General features: G+C 42.7%; 1 protein-coding gene across 6 annotated transcripts in view; it reads left to right on the top strand.

Annotated features, from left to right (window-relative positions):
- Positions 1 to 14098, top strand: part of MICU1 (mitochondrial calcium uptake 1) — an 88053-nt gene that overhangs the window by 52871 nt on the left and 21084 nt on the right. For all 6 annotated transcript variants that reach the window (XM_015866295.2, XM_015866299.2, XM_015866298.2 and 3 more), the window contains 2 exons: positions 8798 to 8880; positions 12964 to 13161. In XM_015866295.2, the coding sequence (XP_015721781.1) occupies positions 8798 to 8880; positions 12964 to 13161 (281 nt within the window). The remainder of the gene's footprint in view (positions 1 to 8797; positions 8881 to 12963; positions 13162 to 14098) is intronic.

Raw genomic sequence — 14098 nt, 5'->3', positions numbered from 1 at the left:
TTGTACTCTGCATACATTTCCCTAAAAGGGGCTGTTGATTGCTCAAAACATGAGCTGGGTCAACAATTGCCATTGCTTCATCTCTCTCAGATTTAGCTTTGAGTAGTTCAGGAAGGTAAGTAGATCGATGACTTCTGAAGTACTATTTCTTAATTAAGAATGTGGCTTTTTATGGAGTGGGTGCTTTGACCTACTGTTCAAAACTGTACATGGACAGATGTTCTTGAGTTGAGCTAACCATATGATACTGTTGTTTGGATGAGCTGTACAAACTCTTCTTCAGCAGTATTTGGTAAGCTCACACTTGTGCTGGATGTAATCTGATGAGAAGTTAGGCAGTTTACATTTCAACAAATGTCATTGGATACCTTCTGTCTTCTCTCACTGCTGTGCTTGACTTACATTTGTGGTGTTTCTGAGATCTGCTGATCTGTCCCAGCAAAGCCTTCTGTTCTTTGAGTGCTGGGACTTAAGTTTATTTTGTTGGCAAAGAAGAGTGAAGCTGAAGAATTTGGTGATGTCAAATGGCATTTCTAGCCTTTGCTCACAGGGAAAGCAAGCACAGGGCCATCTTTGTGATGCAGCTCAGGAGATTCCATATTACTAGAAAAGAAGTCAACAAATTCCACATCTTTCGGTCCTGTTGGGAGAGAACAGCGCTGCTTTCCAAATGAATGGGGACAGCTTATTTTCAGACTTTCAGGAATGTTTATATATGTTCACAGTACACAATTATAGGATCAGAGTTTTTCTTCTGTGTGATGTCATTAAAACCAAAATCCTGGCATCTGGCATTTTACTTAATAAATCCCCACTGCTGCCTGCTTTGTGCTGTTCACAGAGTCAGTCAGGTAAGTCACTGGCATTTAGTAGAAGCAATAGGTGCTGTATTTTTTCCTGTACTCTTAGGTGCTGAAACATAGGCAAATGAAGGAGGCAGCCCTTGGTCTGTTGAATGCCTTCCTCTGCAGGCTCTGACTGGACAAGCTTCAAGACCCTGTTTGTTGTCACCCTGCCCTGGCTTGTATGTGACCTTCATGTAGCAAAAACAAACATGGATACATAGCGCTGCTTTCAGCCAAGGATTTTCCTTTGGATTTTTAATCTGCATCTTTGAGTCTCAGAGCTGACTCGAGATTTTTGCCATTCTTTTCTTCTATTAGTCCAGACTGTGACAAAATTATCTGAGGTATTTTCACTTCTATAGCAAGTGCTTTTAATTTGAGTCTCTGCAGATGGCAAACCCAAACCTATCATATCACGTTACTGAACATGGCTTAGCAAGCATTGCTCTCATCTTTTTATGGCTGCACCAGTTGTTATGAACAAGCTGTGAAGCAAGTATATGCCGTGCCAAACAAACTGCGTGTACTTCCACAGACAGCAGAAATACATACAAATTCTTCCTGCTTTGGTTTAATTTCTTTGTTATGAGAATTAAACCATTTACCACCCTTCACTAGAGTAGCAGCCAGCCTTGCACTGTAGAGCGTTGTGCAGGCAGGATGGTTTTCTTCTTCTATTCTCAGGCTGTTAAACATGTTCACAATTATTAGAGGAGCAGACTAACAAGAGGAGACAGAATTGGGTGGTTTGTGTGTTGAAGAATGATGCGAAGGGCAGGCAAGGTAGGAACTTCTGCTAGGAGGAGAAAAGAAAACATTCTAGAATTTTTAGGCTCCTTTTTGTGTTAGTTTGTCCTTCAAGAACTGTGCTAAGTGGCTCTTGAATATACAGTACCATCTCTAGAGCTGCTGTCAAATGGCAGCTTGCCCCAGGAAGACTTGTGCTTTCATTTTTAAAGCATTTGCTTTTTTGAAAATAAAGCTCAATTTTGCTCTGTTGTAAATATAGAAATTCCTTGTTATGCCACCCTGCCTGTTCTGTCCACCTGATAGCAAACGTTACCCTGCAGGAATCCAGTAGTGCTTGGTTTTCCTTCTAGGAATAAAGTAAAATACAATGAAGAGAATGTTTCTTGAACCTGAGAGTTCAAGATGACTCAAATGTTAAGAACGTATTTGGACACAAGGGAGATACAGAGCACACCATATAGATAAAAGTTGCAAAATACTGAAAAAGGAATATAGCTTATCAAGCAGTAGAGGTGTCTAGAATGGAGCCATGAGGTTGAGTCTGTGATGGGAGGAAGAGATGCTCCTCTGTGTGCTCAGAAGTTACAGGACAACATCACTGATGATCTGATCTGGCTTATTGAGCTTAGAAGGATGCTAACCTTTGGAAGCAGGAAACTTAAGGGACCAGAGGGCTGCGTCTTACAGTGCTCCTTGATGAGGTGGTGCCCAGTGAGTGCTGGGGTGGCTCGTGCCCATCCTGCACACTCCCTGTGCCTGTCTCCTTGCCCTTTACTGAAAGTACTGCCGGGCTCTGCTAGAGTTATCCCTGCTCTTTCCATTTCCTTTATTTCTGTAGATGCAGCTGAAGCTCATTTTGATTTGACTCCCTGAAATGCAGGCTGAGTATCAGCTGCTGGGGAGGGAGGGCAGGAGAGGGCTGAAGCCTTCATCTGCATGGAGAGCTGTTTGCATATTGCGCATGAAATGAAGTCTGTCACCATATTCTATTTACAAGTGATTTCTCGCTTTTAGCACTGTCTGTTCTCATCGGTTGCTGTGTTTCTGTGAAAATGTATTTTAAAGAAGCTAATAAAATATCTGGCTTCAGAAAGACAGCCTTCTATTAAAGGCAATTAGAGCTTGAATGGCCTCGGGGGGAGAGCACATGGCTCCTGGTGCTTCAGCTGCTCTGCGTGTTCTGGGATGGAGGTAAAATGATGAGCAGATTAAGGGGTGAGCAGAACACAGGTGGGATTGCACCCCTTTCATTCAACTGCTATAGGAAAGCAGATGTTGCCTTCCTAAGCAATGAGGTTTTTGCTTTTGGACTTACAGGACAGCTGAAAGAAGGGTATAATGAGATTTTTAGAAGGAATGTGGCCTGTTGCACAGACATGCTAATGCCTGCTTGATTAACACGTACTGGAAGGAGCTGGTCATGAACAGAATAAATCAGTGGTGTTTCTGTAATTTGGCTGTCACTGTGTCTGGGTTTTCTCCATGAGAAAAGGGGTTTAAGTAATGTAGCCTCATGCCAAAGGAACTGCTCTCTTGCCAGTGCTCTCAGAGCTGACCTGCAGCTCCTTCCCCTGCACCCTATGGGCTCTGAACCAAGTGCCACACCAGCCAGTGACATTTCTCATTTCCCTGTTCCTGGTTGCAACCCAAACAACCAGGAATGGCCCTTGAGAAGCATCTTCTGTGGAATAGACTGAATCTCTGTTGTTGGTTTTTTTTGTTTTTTTTTTTTTCCTTGTTTTATTTGTTTGTTTTTTCCCCTGTCTAGGAAATAAATGGCAAAGCAGATAGCTCTGGGAATGATTTTCTGACTGCATCATGAGCCTTTTGTGGGGCTCGGCACAAAAGTGAGATCTGTAATCTTACTGTTGGTGTTTTCATCCTGCAAAGCAGCACCAACTGCTCTACAGCTTGTTCCTATAAGAAAAGGAAATGAGGTTGCTCTGAGTTACTAAGAATATTTGTTCATGTTAATTTTATCATTACACTGAGCTTTTGAGCCCTTCAATCTCCCAGTATGCTTAAACACAGCAGTGGGGATGTCTTCAATCCCACCAGCCTCCTTGGTCCCAAAGGTGGTGCCTATGCAGCTGCCCTGGATGCAGGCATCTCTCATTGAGAGCAAGCCAGGCAATGCTACCAAAGCAGTGCCACTCTGGTTGGGAAATAAAATTTTTTGCAAATTGTTTAGCTGCTACAGGTGCTATTTCCTGCTTCCCAGCATGCAGATAGGACTCTGGAAGATCATCAGCTTTGCCACTTCTGCCTCCTGTCCCAAGCTAGTAATGCAAGTAGGATGGACTTCTGCCATGCAGGAAAAGCTATTTCCCACTCTTGAAAGCAGCGTTATATTTTAGGTTTTGTCTGGAGTTTGAAAATCAAATAATGTATTTTTCTGGGGTTTCACATCTGCCTTAAGGCTGAAATCTATACTTTAGTTGGTTTGTATGCTAAGATTAATTCTGACATATTTGTGTTATTTCAGTTAGAGGTAATTCTGATTCTTCCTTGTGATAAGAAAAGCCTGTTTGCTGTTTGCAGGTAGTGCAAGTTCCAGTAGTGAATTCCTGTAGCTCAGTCTCCGTGCTGCAGACTTGATTACAGTAGTGGATAAGTGTTACTGCATTAACATTAAAAATAACAGAACTGTTTAGTGGGTCAGACTAGCATTCCTTTTCAGTAACAGATGAGCAATTCAAATAGAAGAATATCTGGAACATGACGATATTCTATTTTCTGTCTTTATTGTAATGAGGGCTCTGACATCTGTATTCTATGGACAGTTTCTGCCCTTAAGGCTTCTACTCCTGTCTCATAAAATATTCCAGTATTTGGAGATCATTATGTTCAGCTGCATTGTCAAATTCTTCCCTGCTACCTTTCTGATCACATATACCAAACTAGATACCACTGTTGGCTGCAGCCTTGTCAGGGTGAGCTTTTCTCTGACCCCGATTCCTTCCTTCAGATAAAAATATTCCAGTTCTAACACAGGGAGAGAGATTTCTTGGCTAAAATGCAGAGTCAGGATAATGTCCATACTGATTCAGGTAACTGAAGGTGGAAAAATCCTGATTAATCTTTGGAGGGAGAAGGTAAGATGTTTTTAATGTGTCCTGGAAAACCATTATGTGTCTATTGTTACAGCTGTGAAGCTTTAACAGCCATCTGTAGATGATTTTCCTCTGCTTTAGGAGGACTGTGTTAATTTTGGGTTTGTTACAAAGATGAACATCCACTGAAGCTGAAGAAAATGTGTTTTCTTAACTTTGTATTGGGTGGAGAAGAAGATATCTGAGTGTTTAACTTCCAATGACTAGTTTTTCTCCAAATGGTTCCCCAGCTGGAATCTTGATCTCCCTTCCCACACTAGACTTGCTTGTGGGGTTGCTGGGCTTCAGAATGGCTGCTGGAATCTTGAGCTGCTTCTTGCTGTAGTTCCCACCAAAGACAGGATATTCCTTAAGAGTACAAGAGCAGCCAGAAGTTGTACTTCACTAACATTGCCAAGACCCCCTCCTACCTTGAACTACATCTGAAAGGAGCCATGCTAGCTCTCCTTCACCAAAAAACCAGAGTGCACCAAAAAACCAGTGTGGTGCAGAGTGCTGCAGGTGGCTGTTGGGGTGAAGGTGCTCCAGTCCTTATAAACGTTGCCCCATCACTGCACACGTATTGATTTATGTTGAACAAAGCAAACTCCAAGTGCTTGGAAGATGTAATCTTACCTGTCTGTATTTGCCTTGCTTCATCTTGCCAGCTCACAAGGGCAATTGAAGTAGTTTTCCTAATACTTGTTACCTCCAAGACAGATGCTGTATAGATACATCCGTAGCAACGTGCTGCAGGAGGTCCTACAGCAGTTGCAGAGAAAGACCTATTGAATCATCTCTTTAAGTGTAAAAAACTGTTTTCTCCTGAAAGAGGGGAAAAGAAGATGAAACGAGTGCCAAAGGAGTGAGATGTGGTGTTTCTCAAGAGTGAACATTTAGAGCCTTTCAAAATAAGTTGCTCCTGGTGTTAGCAAATGGCAATAAATACCAGTTGAGTGCTGTGAATTGATCCCTTGAATAATTCAAAGTAGTTGAAAATGATGGAATTGGTGTAAAAATGCCTCATCTTATTGCTTAGAGGTCCCTTGAGACTTTGTGCTGATGGGCCAGGTGGGTGTTCTCAGTGTAACAGTGTTGCTGGTTGGTAAAGGCTGGGCTGTGTGTGTGCCTTATGGTTTCCTTACCACATCGTGTACACCGTGTTTCATAAAATCATAGAATCAACAGGGCTGGGAAAGACCCATAAGATCATCCAAAGTCATTTTTTAATTGTCAACCAATTTCAAACTTAAAAATGTTTATGTGAGCAGATAGTCCTGTGCTTGAACTCTTACTGTACTGTTACAGCCTAGAAATAAAGCTGGAGGAAAAAAAGCAGTTGCCCTGACCGGTTTCTGACTTGCTTCCCTAGGGAAATTAGTTGTAAGAAAAACTCTTGATCCCTAATAATGTCAGAGGCTTGTGAGGAGATGGCTTGCACAATCAAAGAGCTGGAAATGCAGTGTGGTGCTGGAGACAAGCCAGAAGTGGGTTTTAGGTGTTAGGCAGGCAAACGGCTGCCAGTGGGCTTAATAGTGTGCAAGTTTCTGCAAGCAGAAAAGGAAGCAAGTTGGAAGTGGCAGAGGCTGATGGTAACCATAAGTGACATGCATGGTATGAAAGGGCCTTTTGGCTGCTGGTTGTTTCCCAATAAATATTGGTCAGTATCATTGTACCTAAGTGGAGAGGCAGCAGCTGTCTCACCTGGAGCCCATAAATATGGGCTGTCTGGGGCCCAGGGACATACACGTTGAGGGACACGTGTTCCTGAGCAGGAGCTGGCGACCTCATAGCCCCTGCTGCCCTCTCATTCCCATGATTCACACTTGTTGGCTGGGAGAGCTTTTGCAAAGAGCTGGTGGCAGGTCCACGGGCTGGAGGACAAAACAGTCTGTCTGGATTATTAAAGGGATGAAGTAATTGGATTTACCAGTTTAAAGTCACTTTCCTGTCTCTAGGAAATAATGACCCTGTAGGATTTTGATGTAGAACTGCTTGCTTTAATGTTGTTCTCTGGGTCTTGTTCTCTGCCTTTAGAGAAGAGAAAGGAAAACAATGGCCTTTTGCAGGTAGGATAAAAGTGCCTTCCTTTCTCTGTTAATGTTATGTTTCCACAAGTGGAACACAGATATATCTTCTTTAAGGAAAAGAAAAAAAAAAACTTATAATATTTTGACAGGGAGAAACAACTTTAGTAATCTCAGCATACACGTTATTGTATTGTGGCAGGGAAAATGGGAAGAACGGACCTGTAAGTAAATTACTCCTAGCATCTTGTAACTGGGTTCATTTTGTATGTTTCCATTTTTTCTCATAGAGCAAATGATTTTGCAGTGCAGCACTAGATTTTGGGACTAATGAAAAGAAATGCCTGCAGGTTTTCATGTGGAACTTGCAATTAAATAGAATGAAATGGGTGCGTTATTAGGAGAGCAGCTGGAAGGTTTTTAATATTGTCATTCTTTGAGGAAATGGGGAATTAGTTTAAATCCCATCATGACATTGCATTATTGGAGGGCTGCTAGGGTTGGCTTGTGTCAGGGGTGACTTATCCATGGGGTTTCCCAACCTGGGCAGGGTGGATGAGCCAGGATGGAGGCATCGCTTCTGCTACAGAATGGCACATGGAAGGGAAATATCAGACAATGTGCTGCTGAATATTGACGTGGTTGTACAGGACATCCCTCATGTAGGGTGTTTGGATGTTTCCGATTTAAAGCCCAGGTAATGGCTTGTGTAGCGTGGGGAAATTGGAAACCCAGAGATAACTGCGGTGCTGTACGTGGTGTGTATTTCATGTGGTGAGCAACAGGCCATTTCTGTTCCCAGGTTTAATGGCATCATACATCTTGGTAAGTCCCAAAAGTGATTGGAAAACCAACCCCATTAACATGTTTGCTGAATCTCTACCATAAAGTGTTCCAGCTTATTATAGCAAGGGGAAAATACAATGTAGAAGTCTCCCTGCCTTAAATTTAAGCTGTAACTAATGTGCAAATCCAGTTCAGTTAATTGTATATTAATTTCTCTGAACCCCATTCCTGAGAGATGCTAGCACAGATGGTTGCTGAAAATCTTAGTTTTTGAGCATTGAAAGAGATGTTAAAGCCGATGAAAATGGATGAGGCTGAAGGGGGCTGAGCCTTGCTGGTGGCCTGCATCCTGCTGCCAGCTCTAGGGGAAAGAACCTCCTGCAGAACATCAGAGGGTTGAACTGCATTGTTTAAGGTAACCTGGGCGATAGTTAGAGCCTGGTGGATTCCCTGGAAGTACTAGTGAACACCAAAATCCTTGAAGGTGGCATATTTGAATATAGTGGCACAAGATGTACTCTCTTAGATTAGCTTAATTTAGGGGGAAATTATGGCACTGTTGTAGCTTAAATGTTGATGGATTACAGAGCCTGCAATGGAAATGTACTGGAATTCCTTGGATGCACAATAGCAGTGCAATTTTGCTGTGATAGGTTGCTGTGAAGCAACTTGTCAGCTTGATGCATTCACACAATTCTGGCTAGATGAGACCTAACAACATAGATGAAGTGCAATGAAAAAAATAAGGTGCCACAGTCTCATTTGGGTTCCAGCTGGTGATCTCCAATTCTTGTCTCTGTCTTAGAGCTGGACTGAGGTGGGGTTGGTAATAATTTGTTTAGATTTGCACAGTGACAGGAGCTTGAGTCTGGCAGAGAATTACCTAAAGCCCTGGCCAGCTCTGTACCCAGCAGCTGCTTCTCATGGCACAGAGGGACATCAACTGGCCAAGTGTGTATTACAGCATGTCCAACAGTCTTCAGTTTCTGTTACAGTGTCAGTTGCTTTTGATTGCTCATTACAAATTTGAGATGTTTTGCTTTCTTGCCTTTTCCATCTATAAAATGAATATATTTTTGAAAAGAAACATTACCTTCCCCCAACCTCTGTTTCTAGACTTTTGGTTAAAAGCAGCACCATGACACTTGTAGAGGTTCCTGAGAGCTGTGTTTTCTCCTTAAAAAGGTGTTGTGTAAAGCTACTTTTGGATGGTATCATTCAGAGCTCATAACTCCTTCTTTGTTTTGAGCTTCCTTATTTTCTGTAACTGTTCTTTTTTTATGTTTCTTCAATGTAGCTCCCCAAAGGAATTTTGAAATTGCCTTCAAGATGTTTGACCTGAACGGCGATGGTGAAGTGGACATGGAAGAGTTTGAGCAGGCAAGTTAAATGGCAGGTTGACTTAATGCTGCAGCATCTCAGTCGTACCTGCAGCGCTTCTCCAGGACATTATGATTTATATTTGTGGTTACTGCTAGCTTACAGTTTTTTCCTTCTGTGCTCTGCTGTTGTAACTTGGTTTCTGCCAGAACAACTTAAAGTATAAGCTTGTTTCCAGAGACTTTGTCCCAAAGGTATCTTTGCAAGCTGTCACAGGTAAAGTGTCTGCTGCTGGTGTCAGAGGATTTTGATGTTACCTTCTTCTGTGGCTTTTACTGTATTCATTACTTTTGTCTTCAAATAACCAGTAGTAATCTGCTTTAAAGAAGAATTTACCTACTTATTTCAATGTAATTGTAAAAATATTTATGGAGGGGCTGTTTCCATTAGTTTTCCTCTGCTTCATGCGAAATTTCATTAGCAGAGAGTTTGCAGGCTGATTTTTTTTTTTAATTTTTTTTTTAAGAGCTTAGCCTGCGTGTCTGATACAAATGATGTCTTCCTGTGTGGTGTGGCTTGTGATACTGCAGCAGGGAGAACAGATTGAAGACCTGGGTTGTCAGTAGGGAAATAATGTGACCTCTTCAGCTGTAAGGGACTCAGCTTTTCCCTCACCAAGACTTGGAATATCAAATCACTATCTCTGTTATCTCCTCATCTACCTGATATCCCTTGGGCCTCTGATAGAGTCTCTTACGCCACATTTCTTGGGGCTGAGCATTCAATGGACAACTGGAAGTTGTTGCATGTGGGCAAAGGAGGAGACTCTATGGTCAGAAAAATAACCTGCCTTTACTACTATTTATCTACTCACAATTTTTTAGTGAGAGGTTGGTTGAATGAGTGGTTAACTTCAGAAGAGTCTGTAAGAGGTCATGGTTGGGGCATTAACTGTAAATGGAGAGAGCAAAGCAGATCTGTTAAATGTACCCCACTGCTTCCAATCTTCTGCTGTCATCCTCCTTAAATTATTTCCTATGGGTTTGGTACGATCAGTTTGCTCCAGAGCTGTGCAGTCTGTCTGACTAGCTGTGGTTTTAGGTGCAAAGTTTGGACTGAGATAACGGTGGAGGGTGCTTTATTTCCAACATGACACATCTTGAAGGAGTAGCTTGTGACATCAATTTGGGAGTTGCTTATGAGTGCAAATTTGAATTCACAGCAACGTCCATGTTGTTGTGCAGTGTAGCACTGCCTTCCTAAAAACTGATTTAGCTTGAAAAATAGGAAATGAAGAATTTTTCATAGTCAAGAATGGTGTTCTTCCTTGTATGTTTGACAAGTAAATTAATATAGTAGTACTGCACCACAGGCATCCAGTAATATTTAATGACTCAAATAGGTACTTTACAGTAGTTACTAATGTTCCAAAGTGAGGTTGATGCATAGATAAATGAGTTTGAGGAAAGTGGGAAATAGTTGCCTGCTAAAATTGCAGTGAAGCCAAAGCATTAGCGCAGGTGTTACACTTGGCTTTTTAATTCTGTGGGTAAAGAAAGAAGGGAATGCTTCCTCAGGGTGCCTATTTTGGAAGTGCTCGGAAAATGAAAGTACAAAATAGATTTAAATAATCTCCAATCGTCTGGTAGAATTAAATTATCTCACATCATCAGGAAGTTATCTGTGTGTTAAGCTGTACAAAAATCCCTGGGAAGGAGAACATATTTTTGTTAAGCTTGTTACGTGCGTCACTGTGCCTATATAAAGGAATAAAATTACTGTTTAGCATCAGTATGTATTGGTGAAGACTGATCTTCCAGAGCCTTTGAGTCAAAGGATGCAAGAAGTGTTTTGGAAAGTGAGAAGAATGTGGCAATATCAAAACAAGGAGACGTGTCTGAGAACACGAGCTTTTTTGACTCGAGTGCTCAGTGAAATCAAATTGCTGCCATCTGCTCCGGGCAGATAGTGCCATAACTGATTTGCTGCACTTGGCAAATACAATTAAGGTAAACACACAGCTTCGGTGGGAGGCACGTCCTTTTTGTGTGTGTATAAACACCTACGGAATCATTTATAAAATAAATGCACTTTTTTTTCCCCACTCCTTATGGAAAGGCCTTGGTAAGAGTGTGAAGGATGGTAGGGTTTGAAGGTCTGTGCCATAAGCTGGGCCTGGCAGAGGCAGCTACAAGTGCCCCTTCCTGGAGAGTGCACTGCTGGAGGTAGAGTTAAGAGCAATGGAGTTTTGGGGAAAAGGAAAGGGAAAGGCTTGGCTCAGTGTCCTGCCATCCCTGTTAGAGGCTGTAATGCCTAACAGGAAGGTATTAAATTCTTGTGCCTTGAGGAACAGCTGCAGTTTTGTTTGTTTGTTTTTTTTGTGTGCAGATGCATATGCTCAGTGCAGGCACTAAATAACTTGCTGCCTGCATCACTGCCATCTTTACCTTTTCATTCTTTGGCATATAAACCAGAAATTGGTGGGCTGCACTTCTATTTTTAATTAAAGCATTGGATGAATAGTAGTTAACTTGCAGGCAGCATTACTTTGAGATTCTCTTCAAATCATTGCTTTTAACTGTTTTCATTGATTATTTTTTATTTTTCCCCTTGCCTGGTACAAAAAATGAAACAGATCAAACACTTGGGCTGAAATGTGCTTAAAAAAAAAACACAGTGAAGTGTCTGTGCAGAACTGTGCAATCGATGAGGTGTGGGGGAGGACAGCGCTGGCCAGGCTAGAGAATGTACAGCAGGCGCCTGTGCTTCTGGCTATCAGAATTACCCAAAATAGGGACTGGGCCAATTGTTTTGGCTCCAGTGCCCACAGATAGATGTTCCGACTGTCTGGGAGTTGCTATGGATGGGGAGGGGAAGAGGGGCATGAGTCTGGCTGTAACGTGAGATGCTGTATGAATCATACTCAGAAGATGGGCTCTCACACAGCCTGCAGTGTGGTGAGCATTTGCTTTGCAGAGGGGGCAGGTTTCCCAGCTGGTTGTAAACTGCATTGCTCCAGACAGTTTATAAATATTTGCCTGGAATGTGCGTGCAGAGCTCGCAGTTAAAGTGGAGCACAAAGCAAAAGGAGGAGCTGCTATTTACAGCAGCATTACAAAGCAGAGGGCACAGTCTTTCCTCACATCACAGCGCATACTTCAAAAAAACAGCCCCCTTGTTTTTGTGATTTGCCCTGTGACTTCTGATGTTCCTTGCAGTGGGAGGCAGTGAGCCTGGGAAGGGTAGGCAGTGTTCTCCAGAGCATCCCCTCTGGGATTGTTACAAAAAATGTAACATCCTATATATTGCCGTAACAAGGTTCCAGCATCCTTTTGACAGCAAAAGCCCTGTGCAGCTGCTGCCTTTGCTTTTCATTTCTTCCAATGTGTGTCGGCAGGAGGAGGCTGAGGGCAAAGCCATGGGTTTTGTTGGAGCCCCAGAAAGCCCCTTGGAGCTTCTCCCTCTGCTCCCACTGGGGCTGGGCAGTACAGTGGAAGAAGCTGGCTGTCACATGGAGAATAACCCTCCTTAGAATAAGGAGTTATCAGGTCTTTTTTTTTCAGCTGTTACATCCTTCAGTTTGATCTTTTGCCATGTCTCAGGGGCTGGTGAACTTGTCCCGCGTGTCCTTGCCCTGTGTCATGCCACCTGCTTGAGCTGTGTGGGGGCCTTCCAGAGGGCTCAGGAGGAGGATGTTTGCAATGTTTCTGTTAGTCTCCGCAACTGTTGCCATATCCTTGTCTTCTTGCTTTCTGAGTGATTAATTTAGCCTCTTGACTGCAGATCTTGACCAGGACACCTATGCTACATTATTTGCTGTGGTTCCCAGAGCAGAGGTTTTGCAAGATATTGCAGTCACAGCGCATGATTTTGCATTTGGCTGTGTTGGGGCAGATACCTGTCTGCTGATAGAACCATTTGCTCTGTGATGGACAGGCCCTCTTTGTGGCTCAGCCTGCCCTCATAATGGAGAAGCTTAAAAATGCAGTAGAGAGCCCTTGAGTTTAATGAATAAATAAATTTGTTATATGCACAGGGGGAAAGGGAATGTGATGTGAGCTAGCTGTACCTCATGCTGGCTAACCAGGATTTGCAGTTTCCCATGGTGATTTTTATTCTAACTTCCTCCCTCTTGTTTTTCAGGTTCAGAGCATCATTCGCTCCCAAACCAGCATGGGCATGCGCCACAGAGACCGGTCCACAACTGGGAACACCTTGAAGACCGGCTTCAACTCGGCACTGACAACATACTTCTTTGGGGCAGATCTGAAGGGGAAGCTGACCATCTCCCACTTCCTTGACTTCCAGCGCAAACTGCAGCATGATATCCTGAAGCTGGAGGTTTGAGTTACTTTTGGCTTATGGGGAGAGGGCAGAGTGGTATAACCTTTGCTGACTTTCTGATGAACGTTTCAGTGTCTGTTGTGCGCCCAAGGAACATCTCTGACTCTTTTTGGTAGTGGAGAATGCAAGATCCCAGGCATGCTTATCTCCATGTTGCTCTTGCCTTGCTGTTGCTTTGGTGCTGCCAATGATGAGATGCTCTAGGAAGAGACAACAGAGTGTTGAGCAGTCTGTTCCTCCCTTACTAAGGCAGGTTTGTCTCAGTCCTCCTCAGCAAACTGTGCCTTGAAGGACCAGGGGGTTATAGTCTTCCCAAAGCTCTTCTACTGTGCTCATTCCCTCTTTGCTTCACTGCTCTGAACATTTCTGCTGCATAAGCATTCAAGCCTTCTTTGAATCTTCTAAATACATGGTCTCTGCTATGTGACCTCTGTAACAGTGTATGTTAAGGTAGGATTGAATAAGAAATAGCTGTCTATTCTGAATCTTCTGCCAATTTGAATGCATCCTTATTTTTCCATTACTGTGAGTTCACAGCAGTTCCCAGACTCCTACTATTCACATACCATGACTTCAAGTATCAACCTTCAACATTTATGGTTGTATTTTTATTTTTTTTTTAATACCGTGAGTTCCAGGAGCAGCAGCAGCAGATTTCTTGGTGTCTGTCTTGGTCCCTAAGTGGAACTGATCCATTTTAATGCATTGCCTTTCTCTGGAAAAAGCCTGAAGGTTGGAGTTGGTTTGAGCAAAGCCAGATTCTTCTTTGAATCACAAGTAAGGATTTTGTGCTCAGGAAGATCCTCTCACAACCATGACATGTTAAGATAGTATTTAGAGATTGCTAGTGCTTCTGTCTTATGCACAAATGTCCATGAGCTCAAGCTGTGTGATTCAGCTAATGTGCAACTTTTTAATAGGCTGCTATCAAATT

The sequence above is a fragment of the Coturnix japonica genome, chromosome 6, assembly GCF_001577835.2.
Source record: "Coturnix japonica isolate 7356 chromosome 6, Coturnix japonica 2.1, whole genome shotgun sequence".
NCBI classification, from domain to species: domain Eukaryota; kingdom Metazoa; phylum Chordata; class Aves; order Galliformes; family Phasianidae; genus Coturnix; species Coturnix japonica.
The sequence above is the reverse complement of the archived record's forward strand: the minus strand, read 5'-3'. Positions and strand labels throughout refer to the sequence as shown.